The 25271-nt window shown below is 32.6% G+C and overlaps 3 protein-coding genes across 10 annotated transcripts in view; 2 read left to right on the forward strand and 1 right to left on the reverse strand.

The window, feature by feature from the left end:
* Window positions 1–6384, forward strand: part of LOC106077587 (deoxyhypusine synthase-like) — a 29822-nt gene extending 23438 nt beyond the window's left edge. The window contains exons 7-8 of the mRNA XM_056007214.1: window positions 673–857; window positions 1930–6384. Of these exons, the coding sequence (XP_055863189.1) occupies window positions 673–857; window positions 1930–2031 (287 nt within the window). The 3' untranslated portion in view covers window positions 2032–6384. The remainder of the gene's footprint in view (window positions 1–672; window positions 858–1929) is intronic.
* Window positions 6385–9109: 2725 nt separating this feature from the next.
* On the reverse strand, window positions 9110–22647 carry LOC106064668 (ubiquitin carboxyl-terminal hydrolase 30-like). Of its 2 annotated transcripts, XM_056006236.1 has the most exons (8): window positions 22407–22646; window positions 16479–16646; window positions 15393–15493; window positions 14767–14865; window positions 14377–14580; window positions 13627–13767; window positions 12355–12551; window positions 9110–11776 (listed from the first exon to the last, which is right to left on the reverse strand). In XM_056006236.1, exons 1-8 carry the CDS (start codon window positions 22522–22524, stop codon window positions 11359–11361), a joined length of 1446 nt encoding a protein of 481 aa, XP_055862211.1. In that variant the 5' UTR covers window positions 22525–22646; the 3' UTR covers window positions 9110–11358. The 2 variants fall into 2 exon arrangements, with proteins under 2 accessions (XP_055862211.1, XP_055862212.1); XM_056006237.1 differs by lacking the exon at window positions 16479–16646 and having other exon boundaries at window positions 22407–22647.
* A 1483-nt stretch (window positions 22648–24130) lies between these two features.
* The window catches only part of LOC106076542 (uncharacterized), a 46529-nt gene continuing 45388 nt past the window's right edge, over window positions 24131–25271 (forward strand). Inside the window, exons 1-2 of one of the 7 annotated variants that reach the window (XM_056005168.1) lie at window positions 24131–24222; window positions 24627–24767. In XM_056005168.1, coding sequence (XP_055861143.1) covers window positions 24754–24767 — 14 coding nt within the window. In that variant the 5' untranslated portion in view covers window positions 24131–24222; window positions 24627–24753. The other 6 variants (XM_056005167.1, XM_056005166.1, XM_056005164.1 and 3 more) reach the window with 6 other exon arrangements.

Consider the following 25271-nt stretch of genomic DNA (forward strand, 5'->3'; position numbering starts at 1 on the left):
TTTATTTGTAACTGAACTTTGATGCTGGTCAGTTTAGCCGGCGCCTTCGACATAGGGTCACAGAGGTCACAGTGTAGCCCTGTGTCTGATCAGCCAACACATGGGACACAGGCCTTAAAAGTACTTAAAAAGTTTGACAAGACTTGTTAAGTGCCGCAACGCAACGGTCCAACAGGCTAAGGGATGGGTAAAGGTAAAGAAAGTTGTAAACATTCCCTGTGTAGATTAATGGTGCTATGGTTATCTGACTATAGACTGTGGGTTTTTGAGAATGCCTTGACAGTCCGACAGTAGAGGACCAGCAATGTTAAGATAAATGGTACAAATTATGTATAGCTTTTATAGTCAGACATTGACTGCTGCTAATTGTAAAGTATTTGATTGTTTATTTTTCTTAATTTATTAAACTCATTAAAATATCTCATTATTCGGAGCCCAAGTTGTCAGGTTCTTGACTTAGCCATATTGTCCAGTCAAGGGTTTATAGAGAATCATAATAACATTTAAAATTATTTTCACAGCTGGGTTATATTTACCAAGTTGAGATCTGTTTGTTTTTTTAAATTAATATTATTACTACTTAACAAAAAAACTATTTTTCAAAACTTAATGCTTTATGTATGTTAATATTTTATTTGTTTTTATTTTGCTATCATTCACGTTTTGTTTCAGGGGTTCTAATCCTTGGGGGAGGGGTGATTAAACACCACATTCTCAACGCAAACATTTTTAGGTATGGGACAGACTACTGTGTTTACGTGAACACAGGCAATGAATTTGATGGAAGTGATGCTGGGGCAAGTCCAGAGGAGGCAATCTCATGGGGCAAAATAAAGTTGACATGCAAGCCTGTTAAGGTAAGTTGTAAACAAATAGTTCTAGATCCCACCACCTTCATTGAAAAACTACATAGATTAATAAGTAAATGAAAACTCTGTTAAGAGATAGTTTATATAGCTGCGGAAACATGGAGATCTTTTCAGAGACGCCTTCATAAATTTGGTAGACTTTCCTGTTTCACATTTCACCATTTACCCATTGATAGCAGTACTAAAGCCCTAGTCTACCGGACGTGTGTGTTGAGCACCTTGTTGTACGGAAGTGAAACATGATCAACCTACTCATGGCAGGAAAAAAAGCTGAATGTCTTCCACCTCCGATGCCTAAGGCAAATCTTTAAAATAAGGTGGCAAGATAAGATAACCAATGAGGAAGTGCTACAAAAAGCAGGGTGCCAGGACATCCGCTCTGTTATCAGCAGCAGACGCCTTGGCTGGCTTGGCCACGTTCGTAGAATGCCAGTAGGTCGACTTCCACGGGACATCCTGTATGGCGATCAAATAGAAGGCAGGAGAGCCCCTGGTCACCCACTTTTACTTATACAGATGTATGCAAACGTGACATGAAGCTCTTCAAAATCAACACTGGCAGCTGGGAAGAGGTGGCACTGGATAGATCCACAGGAATAGAGAGCATAAAGGAAGGGTCACTGATTGCAGATGTCATACACAACAGAAGCATAAAGAAGGGTGAAAATGCAACGGCGCCTGGTGATTATATATGCCCAACCTGCGATCGCAGCTGTGTATCAAGGATTGGCCTCTTTAATCACACAAGAAGTTGCAAAGGGAAAAGATCGTCTCTCGAGACATAAAATGCCACAGAGAGCACCATTGATCAACATGGCAGTCTGTTTTTTTTCTTTATAACGATGACGAACATTGGCCATTTTACAGATGGCCGTTCAAAAATTAATTTAGAAATAAACACATTTTATAAAGTTAATAACAAGGTAGACTACTCATCAAACATCCATGAGATTAAAAAAAGCAAAGACAAAGTTGTTGGTCTAGACTGCAGTAAAGTAAAACATTAAGTCCTTATTTGTCTTAGCTTTATAGATAAATTATTCCTGTCCTTCTTTCTTAGGTTTATGCTGAAGCAACAGTAATTCTTCCCATCCTGGTTGGTGAGACCTTTGCCAAACGACAGGCTGAGTTTACTGCCTTCAACTCTTGTCATTCATTTTAATGTTTTCATATATTTATTATGTTGTGATATCAGACTTTTAGAATATAAATACAGTTAAGTGTTTCTGGGTTGTTGTTTTTTTCGTAGACTCTTCCTACGTTCTATCTGGAAAACTGAGGATACTTTCTAGATCTTAAAAAAAATTGATCAAATAATGTTATAAAGAGAGTAAGGTAAAGTTCCCCTTTCAGACCTTGTGATTTATAGGGCAGATGATGTAAAGATCATCTATTTATGGCCAATGGTTAACGAGGATATCTAATTAGAGTTGGGAGGACTCACAGGCACCCTAAACATTCTGGAATTCAAATTCCTAGTCTCTATCATAATTCAAACCCAAGACACCTTGATTAGGAAGCCAAGTGCTTTAACACTCAGCAACAATGCCCCTAAAGTTTAAAAAAACTCAAAAATGGATATTGAACTAATGTTTTTGACACTATCTACTCTATGTAACAACATTAGACCAGCGGGCATTAAACAATGTTATACCATTCAATAAATTACTCAGAAAAAATTAAAGTCCTCAAAAATATAAAAACAAGTGTAGGCCCTATTTGAATATGTAGCAATAAATGTAAATTGTATATATTTGAGTAATTTTATTTATTTATTATTATTTTTTTTTATTTCTGGTTATAAAGATTTTTCTAGATTCTGATTCTTTGCTATACAAACTATATGCAAATATGTTGATGTTTCGATCTCATAATCTGAATAAAAATTTTATTTCTGCGCTCTGTAAATAAAATTATTTTAATTTTAAAATGTAAATTGAGCCGACAAGACTTCACTACTCTGATAATGAAAGCCTTTACATTTTATAAACATGTAAGTGGTAATGTTTAAAAATGTATAATAACATAGCATATGTATAACAGTGGTGATATTTATGTGATTTCAATTTTGTATATTATATTTCATTATGTTACCATCAAGTTTACAAACTAATTATCCTTATTAGATTCTGTGCCTTTGTGATATATATTATCTGCTTAATCTGGGCAAATTGAATATAATTTAAAATGTCTTTTTCTGATTATAACTAAAACTGTTTTGTGATTCATTATAGATTCATTTAATAGCTGATAAATTTATAACCTTTTTAATTTGATGGCATGTTTAAAAAAGGTTTTTTTTTCTTTAGATAGAACTCAAAATTCTTTTCTTTTGCATTTTTTTTTATTATTAATCACAATGTGCTAAGTAGGCATAATTTTTTTTTTTTGAAGCTAATTGACTCAGAAAATAAATTAGTAAATGAATTAAGTTGCCAGAAAAAACGAAAAACAGGACAGATAAGCCTAGGCACTAGTAGAACTCTAAGAATGAACTAATCCTTCTGTACATCAAGCTGAATGATAACATAATTAATGACTTTACATTTATCATAGGAATACTGAGAATACTTTTTTTCATATATTGTTTTATTTATTCAATATCACTCTACTAATAAGGGATGCCTTTCAAAAGTTTTCACTAATGGAACCAATGTCTTTATTTTTTATAGTTATGTTTATACATGGCTATAACATGAAGATGAGGGCTTTTTGTTAAATCACACCTTTATGATTTTAAGCTTAATTGTTTAGATATTAATCTATATTTATTAGTATCCTTTCCAGACCTTACAATCTATGACACAGATGATTTAAACTCATCTGTTTCTATGGCACCTTACAATCTATGACACAGATGATTTAAACTCATCTGTTTCTATGGCACCTTACAATCTATGACACAGATGATTTAAACTCATCTGTTTCTATGGCACCTTGCAATCTATGACACAGATGATTTAAACTCATCTGTTTCTATGGCATCTTACAATCTATGACACAGATGATTTAAACTCATCTGTTTCTATGGCAGACATTTAACCAATTGCCTTTGCTTCCTCAATGTAGGTACCCATTAGAGTTGAGTGGCATGTCCTAAAAGTCCCAATATTTAAAACTAAGACTAAGACTGCTTTATTGATCCTTACGGAAATTTGTTGTGATTACAAGGACTCGTTTCTCATATAAAGATAACACAACAGAAAAATACACATAAATACAACAGACAACATAAAGAGTTCATTCAGCGACTACAGCCTGAGATGAGATTCGAACTCATGACCCCTCCATTCTGAAGCAAAACACATTACCTCTCAGCCTCCACCCCACCACTTTGTATTATACCTTAAAATGTATATTTTTAATATTTATTTTTTAAAATTACCAACATATTTTAAAGGTGACTACGTAGCTTACTGTTTCATAGCATCTTCAATTTATTTTATTTTTGATGACAGTGGAGTGATTAGAATATTTACAATCTGTAAAGTTTTTATTTCACCACTCTCCATAATTTTTTTCCTTTAATAAATTTTGAAAAGCCAATAGTAACATCAGGTAAAATCATACTGCAGGCTAGCATTAACACTCTAAATAATGTGATTAATTTTTTTTTAAATCTGATATGCACTAGAAGTGTTTAAATTATATTTATTTTGTCTTCTTTAACTGAAGATCACTTTCTCAAATGTTTTTTTGTCAACTAAAATACTCTAAAGCAATATATTAAGCTTTTCTAACAATAAATTGGTAAAGTTAAAAAAAACAGCTACTTTTATTGCTAATAAGCTATAATGCAACTTTTTCTCATTTCAAATAAAAATAAAACTGATTAAAGAAGAAAGAAAAATTAAGAGAAAAACTGTGATGTAAATAAAGTATTAAAAATGTGGATAGGACTGACTTAAATTTTTTGTTTAGAACACATAATCAGATTAGCAAGAGTATGTAAATACACATTTTTAAATATCTTTGTGTGGAACTTAGGAGTTTTATTGTGTTCATCATTAAGAAATCTTATAAACTGTTGCCACGTAGAATTCAATATTTTATGATTCTGCACTTTATGCAAACTGATCTGCAATTTTCCTTTGTTATAAAGCAAATTACCTCTGATTCATTTATATTTATTGATATATTTAATGCATTTGTGTACAGTGCGGAGAATGGAATTATGTAAATAATTATAGGTCAGGTCTCTCTCTCTCTTTTTTTAAAACAGGTAAATGTTTTTTTTTTGTTTTTTTTTGTATTATTTTTAAACATTATTTTATTGATAAATATCAGTAACAAATATAATGTAAAGATAAACTGTTTTAGAGAACATAATCAACATTGATCAAATAAATCCAATTAATGGAGAATTTATAATGTTGTATGAAATATTTTTTTTCTGCCCCTTAATAAATTAGGGATTAGGATTAGATTAAAGTTGTTTTAACAAGCAATATTGAAAAAAAATTCCTACTTTATGATCAAATATAGTAAATAAAGATTGTGTTTGACCTTTTTTTCACATGGGGGTGGTCAAATGCCTAGCGCTAGGAAAATAAGATTTAGTTAGTGTAGGCTAAATTAAATGGGAGTTTTTCTGGAAAGACTTTAAGAGACTTTTATTGATGTTTGTATTACTCTTGTAATTAGCAGCTACACTGAACACAATTATGTGCTCAGAATAGTTTTCTTTAGAGTGACCCTCTTTAGAAATATATATTATAAAATAAAAAAATTCTGGACAAAACTTTGAGACACAAATCCATAACCAAGTGTTATATACACGGAATGCATGTTCTTGTCATAAATTAAACCAATGTTAATATTTTGTCACCTTGATTAAGACCAATTATGTTACCAAAAGTTTCTTGAGGATGATTAATAAAGATTAAGACTGAACTTACTGACTGATAAGGTTTAAATATATAAATTAATGTTACTGGACTAGAGAACTGAATGGGCCCAAGATTTTTGTTAACAAATTTGTCATTTTGAAATTAATAGCATTAATGATAGATAATATATAAAGAATATTTATAATTATTCTAAAGTGAAATGGTAAGTTAAAACTGTTGTAATTCACCTATTCAAAGGAGGACATATTTGAGAATTAATTTCTTGGGAAATAAAGTTATTCTTATACTTTCTATGAAGTAATTTTGTGCATGTGTTGAGAATTTAGATCTGTAATTCTTCCAATTCAATATAGTAATAAAGTTAATTTTTATTAGTCTCTCAGTCCTATACCATAGAAAGAAATGTTCAAAGTTGTGTTTTTATAAAAAAAATGATAATGTTCAGGTCAGGTTCACAAAATGATGAATATTTTGATTTCAAGACTATTTAAAAACATGCTTTATAACTAAGACTTGACTTGTATTTTGTCTATCATGAAGATCAACCGATATGCTAACAAATTTGATATTTATTTGAAAGCATATGCAAAACAAAATACAGACAAAACTGCAACATTCCAAAATGTATTTGTCATTGGAAGTGTTAATAAACTATTTCAACTATTTGAATTCTGTTGTACATTTGTGATGATAGATAGCGCATAAAGAAAGAGATGGACTAGCTAAGGTAAATGAACTAGGAAAGAGAATGACAAGCTGGGGTACATGAACTATGCATGACTAACTGGGGTTCATATACCAAAGAAGATGACTAGTTGAGGTACATGAACTAAGCATGACAAGCTGGGGTTTATGAACTAAGTATGATCAGCTGGGGTTCATGAACTAAGAATGACTAGCTGGGGTTCATGAACTAAGAATGACTAGCTGAAGTACATAAACTAAGCATGACTAAGAGAGAGGATGACTAGCTGGGGTAAATGAACTAAGAAAAAGGATGACTAGCTGGGGTAAATGAACTAAGAAAGAGGATGACTAGCTGGGGTAAATGAACTAAGAAAGAGGATGACTAGCTGAGGTAAATGAACTAAGAAAGAGGATGACTTGCTGAGGTAAATGAACTAAGAAAGAGGATGACTAGCTGGGGTAAATGAACTAAGAAAGAGGATGACTAGCTGGGGTAAATGAACTAAGAAAGAGGATGACTTGCTGAGGTAAATGAACTAAGAAAGAGGATGACTAGCTGGGGTAAATGAACTAAGAAAGAGGATGACTTGCTGAGGTAAATGAACTAAGAAAGAGGATGACTAGCTGGGGTAAATGAACTAAGAAAGAGGATGACTAGCTGGGGTAAATGAACTAAGAAAGAGGATGACTTGCTGAGGTAAATGAACTAAGAAAGAGGATGACTAGCTGGGGTAAATGAACTAAGAGAGAGGATGACTAGCTGAGGTAAATGAACTAAGAAAGAGGATGACTTGCTGAGGTAAATGAACTAAGAAAGAGGATGACTTGCTGAGGTAAATGAACTAAGAAAGAGGATTACTAGCTGAAGCATTTTGAGTATGATGTCAGTGTTCATGTTGCTGGATGAGCCAGGCTAGACCTTATGATATGCCCAAGCACTGGGATATGATACTATGATAAGTACGATGATTTAATATTTTCTGATCTTTTATTTTCCTTAAGGAGTCTGAAGTAAATTCAGCTAATTTATTGTATTTTAAAGGTTAAATCAAATTTCCAGATGATTGCCCAAAACAGGTTTTAATGTGTATGATAGACCTACTTTATGTAATACTCAGTGAGGGTACAACCAGGGATGGGGTGAGAATGTGTCTCAATAGTACTGTCCTGTCTAACTCTTGGTGTTTGTCTATCACTGCAAATACTCCAAATCTTCTGTCTTCTTGTTTGGAAAGAGAATTATGTAATGCTGTCACTTGCCAAGTCGATGGATGTCTTGGATGGATGTCTTGACGGTGAAGAAAAGCAAATCTCACATTGATCTTCTACCAATTCTTTTGTGAGTTTTATTTTATGAAAGATGAGGCATTTTTTGTTGCATTAGCTTTGAACAGAATAAAACTGTTGAAAATAATTTTTCTCTGCTTATGATGCTTAGAAAAATGTTCTTAGCCAATCCATTTTTTTTATCAGAAAGTAGCACATTAAGTTGGACATTTAATTAAAATCCAGCCCTCATTATATTATTAACTGGATGGGACATTGGACCAGAGCGGGAAAAACAAATTGACTGGATAGAGCTAACTTTTTGTGGGTGATATAGACAGAATTAAATTGTAGCCAAAAAAAAAATAAAACCTATAAAATACACAAATACCCAAAACGTGCATATGTTTATCTAGCTGATGTCACTTAAAAACAAAAAAAGTTGCATGCTTTTGTAAAAGATATTTTTTCCCACTTAAAAATTATTTGAGGCTGCTGCGGGAGGGAAGTTTGCAGACTCAGCCTAAAACACAAGGACATTGCCTCACAGACAGACCTACTGTCATAACAGTATTACATGAGTCAGCCTCATGCTGTGGGTCATAATTGACATACCTAATAAATGTGATGCAAGAACTTGAAAAAGAGAAATAGAAAGCTAATCTCTTGCTGACAGAAGAATATAGTGACCAGTGCACTATAATTGATAATTAGACTTTCACCCAGTAAACTGAAATTTCTGAAAAAAAAATAATTCAATATTGTATTTTGATCTGGGTTATCATAACGTTCAAACTTTGTAAAGGTCAGTTAAAAAAGACATTAGAGTAGAAATTTGTCAGGGGCTATAAATAGTGTAGATGTCTTAATCAGTTTTTTTTTGGTTTAAAATGTGTTACTGAAAAATAGAATGAGATATTTGCCGACCATGTTTGGTATCCCAATGGGAATGAAGGTAAATAGTATTTCCACTGATAGTAAGCATCTATGGGGGCAGATGATGTGAAGTTCATCTATTTTTATGGCTGACAATTAACTAGAGTATGTGGTCAGTACAAGACCAATCACCTTTACTTTCCCTAACTAATGTCAGGTACCCATTTTTTGGTTGGAGTCAGTGGCGTCCAAAAAAAAAAACAACACCTGAAGTTCAAGTTCTTCACCAGGATTTGAACAAGGCCCCTTCATTCATAAGCCAAGTGCTTCACCACTCAACCACCAAATAGCTGTGCAAACATATCAAGCTGAAGGTCCAGAAGTGTTAAATGTTTGTGTAGAAGTAATCAAATAAACTCCAACTTTTCACTTGTTTTTGAATTAGTTGATATTGTTCTATCATATTTAAAGGTATGTCACAATTAGTGACTTACTCACTGAATGCCACCACTAATAGTCATAACAAAAACCAAAATAAAAACACAAATCTAAAAAAAAAAGTTAAAAACATGTTTAAAACTTTAATGTTCTGTATGGGAAACAAAATTCACATATTCAAAAGCTTTTCTACAACCAGAAGAAAATAGATTCATTATAACAAACAAAACTGGATTAGCATTAGCAAGTAAAAGGACACGGTACAAGCTAGTAAGGAGAAAGAGAAATATCTGAAACAAAAAAAACTATTGGTTTAAAATGTCATGATCAGTAGAACTACAAGTAGCTTTTCTTAGCTAGTTATGGAGACGAGGAACAGAACCTATATTATAATATAGCTACAACATATAAACAAGACATTTATCTATACAGCTGACTGGTTTCATTAGACTAGATTGACAACAGCCATTTGATCTGGATGGACTTGGGACAATGGATGAAAGGAAGGATTACTTGACACTGAAGCAAAACTACAGTTCACTTTTAGTTTTCTCATTCACCTCAAACAGACTTGACACTCTCTTCAACACATCGGTCTCAAAGTCAAACTAAAAGCCAAGCACCAGCCACACAAGAAATATATTATTAGCCACAAAATGCCAATTATCAGCACAAGTTTTTAAATATTGAAAATAAAATGCACTAAATATACTTCTTATAAAACTAAACATATTATCCTAAAATCTATTCATTTTAGATCTTAATTATTATAATGCTCTAAATGTTAAAATTCTATCATTAAAAAAAATGAAGGTACAATATTTGTTGTATAAAATTTGTTGTATAAAAAATCTAACCCACACACTTTAACTTTCAGAAAAAAATTGGTTTGGGTTGGCCTTAGATCTAAAGGAAATCTTTGTTATTTACATTTCAGACAATTAGTATGACAAACTGTTACAACCAACTATTGTTTACTATTCTATGTCAAAATGCCACAGCTACAATGATTGTTTTAAATAATATCTCAATGCCACAGCTACAATGATTGTTTTAAATAATATCTCAATGCCACAGCTACAATGTCCAATTTGTAACCAAGACTAGGACGCCAAAAAAAATGTAATAACAAATCTGTCAAGGAACACATCTGAAAGAACAAGGTTACATACAGCATACAATAAACATACAAACGTTGAGACCAGTTCCAAATAAATAATATCTTTTGATTGAATGCTGAAGACAATGTCATCATGGCACAAGATCTTTCCTTATAAAGTCAGTCAATGCCTTGCACACACATTTATCAACTCAACAAAAACATATATTGGAGTAATAAGATCTATCAAAAATCAACAATGTTTCGCTCTGAGCTTTGTAGTGGATATCTTTTTCCAATGTCCACATTTTATTTGTAAGCTAGTGATGAACTAAAATTTATTTTTAAGCAGAATTGCCAGATGTTTGGGGACAATTGTTGAGCACATTTACACACTGACTTTTCCCAAATGATGCTGTTATAACCACAAAAAGAATACCTCAGATAAAAAAGTGTGACCTTTGAAATACATGGTATCCTCTAAAATTAGTTATAAGAGTCTCATGTTTAAATCATAAAAAAGGTCAACATACATTTGAAAAAAAGATACAAGTATAATCTTAAATGAAAATAAAAGGCTTGAAGCAGGATAATGAAGAAAAAAAACCAACATATGCAACTTGATTTCAATGTAGAATCAAATGAGCATCAACAAATGTATGGATTTAAAAAATTCAATCACAGTCATAGTTTGTGACTATGTACACTGGAAAAACTTTATACACGCAAGACACAACAAACCACTGTTTGCAGCTGGATTTCAGACAACTCTGAGATTTAAATGATCATTAGAAACAAGACTTTTATTTCAAACACATTTGAGATGTGTATCAGCAGACCAGACTGTTTTAAAGTACTAAGGGTTAGGGTTAAAAAATGAAGCTGTCAACATATAAATTAGAATAAAATAGCTAACATTTTTTTGATTCTTAAAGCCATGAAAACTACTGACAAAAATTTTAATGATCAAAGTGAGCATCGTAATGATCAAAAGTGAATATCAATATAGTGAAACTGAGAAATATCTCAGCAAGAAGTGAATACACTATTGACATTGGCCAACAGTTGCAGTACTTCTAGCCACTAAAAAGTGCTCTAAATGACACTATTTACTCAAGCACATTTACCTATGTGTCTGACATAAAAAGAAAAAGATCAGTTGGTACAAGCAGTGCAGCGGCTCTTGATATCAGAAGTGATGCTAGATAGTAACATCAACATGTTGGATACTAATGTATACGTTTTGGCAGGCAGTAATACTTCAGTATGTGGATCAATACCTCTCATAGAACAACATGTAGGCTTCAGAGGACAGAACTTGTTGTAATGAGACTCTAGTCACAGTGGAATCGGATGTCAGCCACCATTTATTCCCCATGTCCCCAGCACCGATGGCTTGGTTCCCATTCTCTCCAGAGTGGATCCCGCGCCTGTACGCCACGTAATGACCCAGTTGGACATCTCCAAGGTGGCACACCACAGCTGCCAACTTATAGGAGAAGTCGGTAGATCCAGATTTAGCTATCTCAGGTGGTGCATTATGGTTGACATCACTGAGTTCTCTAGGTATCTGGGGAGATCTATCGGGGTGGACAAACAAACCAGTGCGAGTGAACTGCTGGTCATAATTCAGTGTCCTCAGCAGGTTGACTGGGGCAGATGTGGGCGCTGCTACTGGTTTGACAGCTTGGCTGTAAAAAAAAACAAGAAAAAAAAATGCAATATACTGATTCAACTCAAAATTTAAAAAAAAATGTCCATTTGTAAAAGCTTGATGGAAACCACTAAGACAGTTCAAGTAGGAACTTTGTTTTTCTTCAAGATGCTACAAGTAAAACTATTACATCTGATAGAAAATGCTATAATGTTATAATGTTAGAGACATTGTCAACTTCAGTCTGAGACACAGATAATAATCTTAACTGACAATAACAGTTCAAATTTTATTTAGTAGGGTAGGCAACCTTATGCTGTTGGTAAAACTCTAGAATGGGATTGTAGTTTTGTTGTGTCATTTCTATTCTAGAACTCTGAAAGAAAAAAAATGCTTCAACTACTTTACCACTTTTACTAACAATATTTTCATTTCAGGTAGCTTCGGTTTTCCAAACTTTTTTTTTTGACAGAATTTGTGGAGAATGTCTGTGACTAGTGACAAGAAACTAGTTGACTTAAAAGTGATTGCTATCATAACTATAGGTCACTCTAAGACAATCTACATTAAAACTTTGCAGATTCTTTAAGTTGGTGTAGGTTCTGGGGTAGTTACCTCAACATTTTTAATGTAGCATCCACACCTCCAGACAGGCCACGAATCTCGTCACCTTTTTCTTTCCTTTGATTGCAGTACAAATATTGGTCCATGTGAAGTGTCTCTGGAAAACTGACGTGGTCATAACGTTTGAGCAGAGCTCCATTGTCTAGCCACTGTGTACGAGGCAAGTGAATACACAATACTTGTGGAAGCTAAAAAATAGAAGTGAAACACGTCTGTAACAGCAATAAAATGGTACCCAATAGTGGCTCACTGTTTATTTACTTCACCTCTACACCCCCACCTCCAATATGTGGATATAATCAAACGGCGTCTCAAAGCAGTGGGTATCAATGTTGACTAATGACAAAGCCCTAGACCACACTAAGTGTAAAGAGAAATCAATGGAGAGCAAAAAAGCAATGACCTCGGCTCTGAATCAAAAAAATGTCTTGATCTAAAGCAAATGCCACCTGTGTTGCATGTGGACAGGAATGTCTCCAGAATATGGCTCTATATAATCCCATGAAAAAGTGCTCCAGGAGATGAACTTAGTCATTCTAAAACTGAAGGAGACCAACAATGCCTGACTTGTGACAAAGCTAAGCCCAGTTTCTGGTGTACAGATGTCAACAAAGCACAAGAAGTTACAATCCACTGTGAAGCAACAAACTAGACATAGAACCACAACAGATGATAACTGAAGGCATCATTGAACAAGTGATTACTGGAGATGGACAAAAATTGGCTAAAAAAAACCAACCAGCCAGGCAGTATACAAGCCAGACCAGGTATTCAGGGCTAAATGAAAGAAATTAGGAGACTTGAGTACTTTAAACCTGAAATCTTAAAACTCCTAGCAAGTGGCTGTCAACCAATTCCCATGTTAAAGGAAAAAGAAAAAGGGTTTGCTTTTTTTTTTAAATGTCATATTTTATTAATTACATTTTTCTGTTTCTGTTTAAAAGAAGCCCCATTTCTAATATATAAATATGCATGGAAAGAGGCATTGGGGTAGAGATAGTGCTGGACTAGTCTAACAAGAGTTTCCTAGATGTTCTTTGGCCAGCTTGCTGAAAATCCTGCATCCCTGATTAATTTGTCCAGTTTAAAATTTAAGTTTGAGAATATTTTTTATGCATTGATTGTCCAATCATGAAGTCAGACCAACTTTGACTGCATAATTTCCAGATGAAATTAGATCTTCTAAAAAAATTAAATCATTATTAGATCAAGATTTAAAAAACACAGAACTAGTAAATGTTGGACAATATTTTACAGACTTACCTTTCCTATAGACACTCTCTTCCTAAAGTTTGATTTGACAACCTGACATTTGGCTATTTTCGCGCATCCTTTACAATCAACTGACTGCACAATTTCTGGACTTACAAACTGATGCAGTAGACTTTCTAAGCTCAATGCTCCCTGAAAGAAAAAAACAAACTTGGAACTAATTTCAACACACACTGTGATAAACATTGATGGACAAAAAAAAAACACACAATAAAAAAAAAAACAGAATTTCATTTTGAATGCATTTAGTTTAGAACAGAAAAAAATACTAGAGTATAAAACAAAAAAACAACTACTTAAGTTATACAACATATAAAAACTATACTTTTAATTCTTTAACTATCAAATTGATTCTCAGTAACTTTTAGCTATGTCTTACTATCAAAATATTTTAAAGTTCTCTGGAAGTCAGACTATCAGAGGTGCTTTCCTACCCAGTAGTTCTTAGGAAATGTTAAAGTCAGGCTATCAAAATGTTTTCTTACCCAATAGTTCTTAGGAAATGTTAGTCAGGCTATCAAAAATGTTTTCCTACCCAGTAGTTCTTAGGAAATGTTAAAGTCAGACTATCAAAAATGTTTTCTTACCCAATAGTTCTTAGGAAATGTTAGTCAGGCTATCAAAAATGTTTTCCTACCCAGTAGTTCTTAGGAAATGTTAAAGTCAGACTATCAAAAATGTTTTCTTACCCAATAGTTCTTAGGAAATGTTAAAGTCAGACCATCAAAAATGTTTTCCTACCCAATAGTTCTTAGGAAATGTTAAAGTCAGGCTATCAAAGATGTCATATTTCACTGGTGATCGTGACCCACAAGATAAACATTGAAGCTGACTAGCCAGTAGTCCCCGCGCTGGCTGCTCGACACCTTTCATGGGCAGTACAGGGAGCAGCCCTTGACTTCTAGTCCTGGCGTGTTTCTCAGACTGATACACATTTTTGGGATCCTTAACAAAAACAATGGAACAATAAGTTAATCACATACAGTTCATCTGATAGAGAATGTCTATAAAAAATAACTGCTAAAAACCATATTTTAAAAGAAAACTAATCATATCTAAACACAACAAACAAAAAGCATAAGCTATTCACTAAAAAAAAAACAATCCAACAACAACACAAAACAAACCAACCTGTAAATGCCATATATCAAAGAGAGACAAGACACTTGGGTAGCTGGATGTTTCCTCGTCTAATGTCTCCGTCAAGACATGAAAGAGTTCATGTGCATCCTTTGCCGAAAAAAATAAAAAATAAAATAAGATTTAATATTTCAACAAACAATTTTAAAAAGACAAAAAAACTAATACAAGGAATCCCCAGATCAGGTCTTATTAGCTCCCTTGATTGTTTTCTTATAATTTACTTGAATTCATGAAAGAAATACATTCATTAAAAAAACTAAAAATTCAAAACTCACTTAGCAACAAATGTAGTTTTTAAAAAAAAAAGTTTTAAATGACTATTTTGCTTATAAATGACAGCACATGATTTTCAAACCTATCATCCCTTGTAAAAAAAAAAAAAAAAAAGATTTAGGGCTAAATAGTTATGAAGTTGTACAACATTAAAAATCAACTGAGCCAATTGGGTAATTGAGTTTCTATTGGATTAAAAAATTTAGGCCTCTGCTATAATTAAGCTTTTTTTTCTTTTTTCAATTTATATGACGTGTTGGCTAATGCTCTACTGTAATAAAAACTGCAGGGTGACAAAAGCACTACTGTAACAAAAGGTATAGGAATAAGAATTTATGTACCTGTTCCTCTGATGTGATGACCCAGCTTTTAGCTCGGAGTGCTCCAAGTACACTACTAGGGTTATAGGGATCTGTGGCATCCTTCACTTCATTATTAAGCACTGGAGACACAAATTGTTAGCGACCTTTCATGTCATGTTTGGTCAGATTAGATTTAACAATGTAAAAAAAAAAAATATAAAGCAATATGAAATGAATGATTGAAGAAAGTCGGATGAACTGCTTTGAGGTACAGTCTGTATTGTTTTGTGTATGAGTACACCTTATTTTTACTACCCTCTTAGATAGTTTATTCTTCTTATTCAAATAATTACTTAAAGGCCAGTGTTATCTGATACAGAGTGATTCGGTTTCACCATCTGGATTTATTTTTTATTTTTTTTACTAAGAGTTGGAAAAAATATATTTTACTAATTTTTAAAATAAATGTAAATAAAAAAAAAATACTGGTTAATTTAAAGTACAAAAGGTATTGAAGGACAGCATCCTGGTATTATGCTGTGCCCTCTATGTATATGGTAAGAACCAATCCAGTAAAGCTCACTACCATTGAGGAATCTTCAGACAGGACTTGGGTGAAGAGCTCCCAGTTTACACCTGGCTGTTCTATATTTTCTAACAGTCAACAGGATAATGGTGCTTTCGGTGCTGATTCTCTACGGTACTTTACAGAAGGTATTATGCTTCAAAGGTCAAGGGTTTGAACACTGCTTCAGCAAACTTTTTTAAATTGACTTTTTAAAAGCTATTTAAAATTATATAATTGCGTAATTGAGTTTCTATTGGATTAAAAAATGTAGGCCTCTGCAATAATTAAGCTTTTTTTTCTTTTTTGTCACATCCATATTTGGCTTCTTGTACATTAAGGTAAGTTTAGTGCAAGTCCATACTTTAGTTTAGAATGTTTTTTATTAGGAATGTTACAAATTAAATTTAGGAATTTAAAAAGCATTAGGAATTGAAAGCTAAGCTTCTGGGATAATGGACATGTCTATTATTGTCACATTGAAATTTTTTTCTTTCTCAAAGTGTATTTCTTTACTTTCAACTACTAATATTGATAACCTTAAAGCAAACATTTACTACCTCGTAGGATATTAAAAATTGTACTGGACAACAGTTTCTCATGAGCAGCTTTAGAACTTGTTACTGAAGTGTAGAGCCAATTGTAAAATGAAGGACACGCTGCCCAGGACTGTAGCAACGAATTCAGGAAACATGAATTTCCAATATTAACCAGCCCTCTACATTTATCTGAAATACAGACAGAATATATATAAATATATATATATTATAATAAGGTTGTTACTGATCAAAGTTAAAATGGACAAATAAGCACTCCACTACACTGTAAGATAATTCAAAAGGTATGAGTTTCAAAAATAGCCTCTCTGACATCCCCCATTTACAAGTTCTGGTAGACAGAAATAGTTTGTCATGAAATGCAAATTTTTCCAGGTCAATTTATAAGTCTAATATTTGGAGTATTTATTTTAGCTATTTTAGCTGATGCATCATGGTAGGGTTGAGCGGTAAAGCTCTTGGCTTCTGAACCGAGGGTTCCGGGATCGAATCCTGATGAAGGCTGGGATTTTTATTTCGGGATCCTTGGGCGCCTCTGAGTCCACCCAGCTCTAATGGGTACCCGACATTAGTTGGGGAAAAGTAAAGGCGGTTGGTCGTTGTGCTGGCCACATGACACCCTCGTTAACCGTAGGCCACAGAATCAGATGACCTTAACATCATCTGCCCTATAGAATCAGATGACCTTTACATCATCTGCCCTATAGACCACAAGGTCTGAAAGGGGAACTTTTATCATGGTAGGTAGTCAAAATAATTTTAAACTGACAAATACTATTATATAATATAAAAAAATTGATAATAAGGACTTAAAAAAAAAAAAAAATTCAAATACACACCAAATTCATCCTTGTTACTTTGTATCGTTAGTGGAAAAGCAAAAGAATTCATTTGTTAAAGTCTCAAATGTATTATAGACTCAATCCTATGGTCTTATGTGTGTACTCTAAAATCAAAAAATGTTATGTAGCCTTCCATTTCGGCTGAATGCACAAGCACAATGAAGTGGAAGACTTTTTAATAAAGATTACATTTAAACTTTTTTTTTTTGCATCTAAGAGACTATTCTCTAGACTTGAGCCCTTAAGCACCTCAAAAGTTGTTGAACTTCAGTAATGAGGTATTTCAGTCAATCACTCATCTGCCATCAGTGTCTTTAAGTTTCTTTCTTAAAAAAAAAAACAACAATCCAAGGACACAAGTGCTCATTTTTCCCTAATGTCATTAGTGTTGAATGGGTTGCCTAAATCAGCCAAGAAACCAAGGACTTACACTTAGCAGAGCTTAAGTCACTGATTATAAATATATAAATGCATGCCTAGATTGACACATAAATTTCGTAGGACGTAATTATCTTCTCTTTTGAAGTAACGTCTGTAATTAAGTCACTGATTATAAATATATAAAAGCATGCCTAGATTGACACATAAATTTCGTAGGGCGTAATTATCTTGTCTTTCGAAGTAACGTCTGTAATGATGTAATCAATAAGAGAAGAATTAAAATATTCTAAATCACTCTGTATAATCAGTATAATCATAATGGAATTTGCTTTTATACTTATATTAACTTTTTCAATTTTTAGGCACTTCGGTTGTTCAGTCTTTCTTGTAACTTGATCATTGAGACTGAGTTTGAAATTAGAATAGAGATATCTACTAGATTCTAGATCTAGTAACAGATTCTAGAATATCTAGACTAGATCTAGACTTATTTAGATTCATTTTTTTTTCCTCTTCTGATTCACTGATTCAGTCACAATTGAGTTGAGAGTCAGTCTCAGTTAATGCCATGAGAATGAGTGACTGTCTGTGTATATCTGATAATTTTGCACTGTTAAAACTTCAGTCCAGGCTTGAATTACTGAATTACAATTACATTAGAATCATTAGACGATTAGACAGTCACATTGTGATATTTTCATTTATTATGTTTTACTTAACACCTTACCGTTTACCCCACTTACTAGACTAGATATCTAGAAAGTAGAATCTGAATAGTCTAGCTAGATCTAAGAATGATTTATAAAGTTAAAGACTTTAATTTAGAGTGACTTTAGTCTTTAGTTAACTGACACCTTGTTTACGTTGTAATACATCAGACACACAGTTACAGTAGTCAGTAACATTGAGACTTGAGACACTTGAGTGATTGACAGTCTTATTTCTTTATTTCTTCAACACTCTTACATGTCTTAAGGACTTAACTGACTTAAACTTAGACGACTTAGACTTCTAAGTCAGTTAGTGACTTACTCTTAGTCTTAGATCTATACAGTGACTTACAGTCTTACTATCTATTCTATTCTAATTTCTAGATCTATACAGTAATACACACATATCACATACGGCGGAAAACAGATTTTCTATTGAAAATGCATTTTTGAAGTTCATTATTCATTTTCTCCATATATACAACATCTGTGGTATATTTCCTTTTACTGATGGGTAGACCTATGTTTGTGGAAGCTTCATTAGCAATATTTTTTTGAAATTCGTTTTTATAAGAAATTTGTGCATTTGTGAATGTCATGAAGTATGCAAAAAAAGACACACAGGATTTACTTTTGGATTTATGTGCTCCCCTTTGAAAAGGTAAGAAACATATAAACCTATATCATTACTATGAAATAATGCATGCTTACTGTTTAGAAATGATTGTTCTAAATGATAGAGAAAAAAGAAAAGAAATTAAGTTGTTAGTTTATCTTAAAAATAAAAAAAAAATAGCCTCGATGCCATTTCATAATTTGTGCGTCGTGAAACTATGCATACAATTTTATAAAAATATCATTTAAATGGTACCAATTTTAGTTTCAAAACACGTTTATTTTTATTTCAGCAATCATAGTGTTTTATTTTTTATTTTTTTGGTGTATAAAAAAAATAAAGTTTTAAAAAAAAAACATGTTTTTTTTTAAAGCCCATCGGAAGTGTGTCGGGACAGTTTGACCTCATCAATTTTTTTCATCGTGCTTAATTTTTTATTCATTCTCGCGGAATAAGTGGAACCGACAACATCTATTAAGCCTTATCATAGACTGAAACTATAACAGACCATTTTTTTAAATAATATCAACTGCTTAGGTAAATATTTTACATTTCACTACGAGTGTCGTTTGTTTTCATTTCAAATAACATCATGACTCGGGAAATGAGTCCTTTTTTTTGCGCTGCCAGCGTGCGATGGAAATAAACATGCGCGGATCTAGACTAGATCTAGACTAAGATAAAGATTTTAGATCTGGATCTTTGTTTAAATATAATTCATAGTAATTTGTTATAGACTTAGATCTACATCTTAACGTGAAAAGGTCTAGAGATCTAAATATAGTCACTTCTAGTTCTAGTAGTAGTACTAGTCGTAGCTAAGACTAAGTAGTAGATAGTGAAGTAGCGATGTACACACGCGTGGATCAGACTAGATCTAGATCTAGTCTAGTCTCTAGACTAAATTCACTAAATGTAGATATAAAATTGTATATATCTGTGTCTAAATATAATAATATAATTCATAATAACTTATAGATTTAGGAAATCTGAGATGATTTAGAGCTAAATCTAGTCATTTCTAGTAGATAGTCAAGTAGCGATGCACATACGCGTGGATCAGACTAGATCTAGTCTAGTCTCTAGATTAAATGTAGATCTAAAATTGTATATCTGTGTCTAAATATAATAATATAATTCATAATAACTTATAGATTTAGGAAATCTGAGATGATTTAGAGCTAAATCTAGTCATTTCTAGTAGATAGTCAAGTGGCGATGCACACACGCGTGGATCTAGCATCTAGACTAGCTAGATCTAAGTCTAAATGTAGATTAGATCTAAGATTTTATAATAGATTCTATGTGTCTAAATATAATTCATAGTAACTTATAGAATTAGGACTATATCAGTAGATTTTAACGTGGAAAAATTGTAAGATGATTTAGATCTAAATCAAGTCATTTCTAGTAGATTTAAGTAGATAGTCAAGTAGCGATGTACACGGGCCACACGCTTGGATCAAGACCCTAGCCTAAGTCTAAATATATCTCTACGTCTAAATATTATTCATAGACTTAAAACTAGATTTTAACATTGAAAAAATATGAGATCTAATTTATTCTAAATCTAGTCATTTCTAGATCTAGTAACTGCGATGTACACGTGTAGATCTAGAATCTTGTCTAAGTCTAAATGTAGATTAAATCTAAGATTTTATATCTAAATATAATTCATAGGAGCTTATAAACTTAGGGCTTAATTAGATCTCTAAATCTAGAATTCTAGATCTACATCTTAAACTACTTAAAGTGGAAAAAATCTAGATCTAGTCAATTATACTATAGAGAAGAGATTCAAGTAGGTAGGATACTTGGTAGTTCTAGATTAATAGATCTAGATGATAGAGCTAGAATGTAGATATATCGGCAAAAACACTTTTTTTCCTTTTAAAGATCTAAATCTAGGCATAAATCTAATAGATTACTAGATCTAGAAAGATTAAATAATTTTTAAAAACTATTAGCTGTGTAGGATAGAGACTAAATATAGATCTACTTACGGTTTATGGACATAGTTAAAAATAACAACAAACACATAGAATCTATAAACCAAATAAAAGTTGTTTTTATTTCTTTTCTCAGCAACAATTACAACAAATACAAAAATTGAGATCATATGAGATAGTAAACAGAATACATCATGTACTATGCAAAACCTATTATTAGGACTAATATCTATAAGCCTAGACTAGAGACAGAGTATAGTAGTCTAGAGTCTAGACCTAGATCTAAAAATTGATCAAGAACTAGAAGAGATCTAAATCTTGATAATATTTCATTTAATATAAGATCTTTTCTAGTCTAAAATTATACATCTATAAACTTTATCTAAAATTGATATTAGTTTGTTAAAACATGAAGATATAAGAAAAAAAAAAGACTTTTTATGGTAGGGTGGGGCGAGGGGGAAGGGCTAATTTATTAGTTATAAATATTTTTAAAAATTGCTTGTTTGTTTTTTCAAATGGTCTATAAATATACTTTACTTTGTGACATAGTTTTCTGCTAATAATATTGTGAATTTGTAAAATTCATGGAATATTGGACATACCCTCTGTGAATAATGGATTTTTCATTATTAGGGGTAAGTGTGTTTGATCTAATTTTTTATGGTCTAATACTTGTCTGATGATAATGAATGAACCATATTTGGATTCCTCTGTTCTTGGGCATTAAAACTGATATATAATATGTCAAAACTGATACTGGTTTTGTTTTTCAGGATGATTATAAAGTATCATTTGCAACCTTTTTTTTTTACGGAGGGGGTGGGGTCTGGGGAGGCTAATTAATAGGCATAAATGTTTTAAGAAACTAGTTTTTATTGTTTTTTTCAAATGTTCTATAAAAATATTTTACTTTGTGACACATTTTTCTGTTAATAATACTGTGAATTTGTGAAATTCATGGATTTTTAGACATATCTTCTGTGAGTGATGAATTTTTCATTATTAGGGGTAAGTGTGTTTGACCTCATTTTTTCAAGTTAAATAATTGTCTGTTGCTTCTGATTTTATTTTTTTTGAATTCCTCTATTCTTGGGCAATAAAATTGATATATAATATGTCAATAATAGCTAATTTGAAATTAGTCAAAAAAATGGTCCTAAAAGTAGAATGTTGAAAGCTCAATCTGTTTTCCGCCATACATACAACTCTTTTTTTTACTCTAGTCTTATAAATCTTAGTTAGTTAGATCTAGAGTCTAGATCTAGTTAGTAAAGAAAGTCACTGAGACTGAGAGTCTGAGTGAGAGTCACTGAGAGTGAGACTGAGTTAGATCTAGATCTAGAATCTTAGCTAGTTTTCAGTTAGTTAGTCTTAAACTTAAGTCTAAGTCTTAAGTTAAGTCTCAGACTGAGACTACTCAAGAGTCTTACCTTTCGGACGTTTTTTAGATGGTCCCCAAAGAATGTAAGCGCCCGTTAAAGCAGCGAGAAGTGTTCCTCCAAATCCAATGAATAAATTCAAGCGCGGAACCATTGTTCTTAATTGCATAGCACAACTATGAAGACATAAATCATTGGTAGACTTAAACCTCTATGTGTGTTACATTGATGCAATCATTGTATTGCTATCCACCATTTTGAAATTGATACTCATGAATGTTGTCAACTGTGCAGTGGTGGAATATCCGTAAATTTATCAAGGCCTAGCTCTCAACATTACAAGTACTAATTTGGACCATATTAAAACGCTTCCACTTTGGAGACGAAAACTCTGAACGCATGCCTCTGCTGCCTTGCAGCTATACGCAAACATGGGAAAAGCTCAGAGACAACCCTGAGGAGAGCCAGCTTGCAGAAATTTTTAAACCCTGGAAGAGCCTGCGACGCCGTTGATCGAAACCGCGCATGTATCGGCACTTGCGGTTTCTTTAGAAACATCAGCTGTGTGGGCGACATCCTTCCGACTATAGCTAGTGCCCAAGAATTCATTTCATTTCTCCGAGATTACTTATAGTCATAATGTCTTCTGAGACAAGGAGCCATATATATATATATATATATATATATATATATAGTCATATATATATTACTGTCATTTTCTTTTTTATAGGCCCTTATATCGTCAATATGAAACTTGGTCTTGGTACTTAGTAGGCCTATACAGATTCAAAATTATTACTCAAATTATATTATGCCTATCTGTGCCTGAGTGATTTTTAATAGATAATGCATAGAGCTGGCTGGCCTTAAAGATTCCAAAATTTAAAAAAAATCTCATTCTTCATGAGGATACGAACCAGGGACCCTCTGTTTTACCACTCAGCCTCCGCACCTCTCTTAATAATAAACTACGCGATAAAATTAATCGTTTATTGTCCTGAAATGTAAACAAAAAATCTAATTTCTCTTTGTTGTTCTCTTGTTGTGCCCAATCAACCTAAACATTTTTCGAATTCAGTGGAAAAAAAGACTATTTTGGCATCTAAGACTTAAAAATGAGGGCGTAAAAAGAAAGATTAGATGTATTATAGAACATACATATGTATAGATCAATACAATTTAATATAATCTTAATTAACACAACTTCGTCTGCAGCCATTCGTTTTAATTTACTTGTTATTTTTTTTAATGAACAAAATGGACAGCTAGTCCAGATATAGAATTTAGATCTATATTATGCCCCTTATTAGGATGGGCAGTGAGATGCGCTGTTGTCTTCATGCGTTTCGAGTGCAGCCGACCGACAAGAGAATTAAACTAGGAGATTAATAATCTTCCTTTGTGAAGGAACATCTGAGAGTGTGAAAGTTATAGATTAGATGTCTACGTTGCGCCTAATTGGGATGAGCTACATTATTTTTATTCTTAATTATGGATCGTGCCAACAGAGTAAAATATAGATCTATATCATCCATTCTATTATTCAGTCCTGATCTAATTTGTTTTTGGCCTGTTTGTATAAAATGATATAATCTAGATAAAGCCACTCTAATCTACATGTGTTACAGTGTGAATATTATAGATCTAGTAGATCTATATAGGGGGCCTATAGACCAAAGTAAACATAAATAATATTTTAATAAATTTAATAATTAATTATACATATTTTTTTATCCTTTTATCATTTAGGCTTGCACACGTTAAAAACTCCTGGCCTCAGTGGACAAAACTTGTGGAACAGGTTTTGAACCAGGTTATTGGAAAGCATAGAACTATGAATAGGCTTAGTATGGAGAAACAAACGATGGTACTATTTTTACCTCTATGTAGATCTAGGGGTAATAGGCCTATCTTGTTTTGATATTCTGGGTTGGGTTGAGCACACCGGTCCGTGTTCTTGTGTTTGGGTGGTGCTGGTATACAAGCACTAATAGATCTAGACTAAAATTACAAATTTTATAATTAAATTAACAATCTAAATCTGGGACTAAGACGACTAGAGTAGTATTCTATAGTGACTTAGTCTAAATATCTGTAGTCGTGTAGAGTCACTCACAGTGAGTCTACTAGATGTTAGTTACAGTTAGTTAGTATGTTTACTCTTATAGTAAGTTATAGTAATATAGTCATTGATTCTTAGTGCTATATCATAGTATATCTGTATCAAAATCTAGATTTATACCTTATTTCTTCTTCTTGGATAATCTGAAGACAGTAAAGAAACATTCCATGATTAGATTGGGAACCTACAAGATACAGTTACACCCAGAGTGAGAGTAGATCTAACATTGAAACCCTAGATCTATACTATAGAGATCTAGGTCTAAATTACTGGGTCATGAGTTTGAGCTTGTAAGTATCATTAGTCTAAATTGATCTAATATTTATTAACACATTCTTTACAATTTAGAATCACACATTTTGTGAATGTACAATTATTAATTATTATTACATTGACTATAATTGACTATTATTTATTTTTGTTGAGATCTATAAAAGTTAAAATTTAGCAGAGTTTTTTGAAGTCAGACTTTATGTAATTACTCTAGAATTTATATTTAACTGACCGGCACCTTCTGACAAATTTTGATAACAATCTAAATTGTAGAATAATAATGGCTATCTGTTTGATTTCAAAGATTAAGGATTAGTGCATTGTTTCACATGAATACGCTAGCCCAGTTGTGGCATGCATAAAGGTAGTTGCTTTTTTGCTTGGGTGTGTTTGACAATACTTAGGATTTGTGAAACACTGTGGTGGCGATTTTTACAGTGGAATGTTGATTGTGCAGACCAATTGCCGAATATCGACCACAATTGCATAGTGGTCTGAGATGGCTGTGGACAGCAGATGGC

This window comes from Biomphalaria glabrata, chromosome 12 (genome assembly GCF_947242115.1).
Source record: "Biomphalaria glabrata chromosome 12, xgBioGlab47.1, whole genome shotgun sequence".
NCBI classification, from domain to species: domain Eukaryota; kingdom Metazoa; phylum Mollusca; class Gastropoda; family Planorbidae; genus Biomphalaria; species Biomphalaria glabrata.

Coding starts and splice junctions, on each gene's coding strand:
- LOC106064668 (XM_056006236.1), bottom strand. CDS start 22,524: ATGCAATTAAGAACAATGGTTCCGCGCTTGAATTTATTCATTGGATTT. Junction 16,647..22,406: donor ATCTAAAAAACGTCCGAAAG/GTAAGACTCTTG, acceptor TCTGTATTTCAG/ATAAATGTAGAGGGCTGGTT. Junction 11,777..12,354: donor GCTACATTAAAAATGTTGAG/GTAACTACCCCA, acceptor TTTTTTTTACAG/CCAAGCTGTCAAACCAGTAG.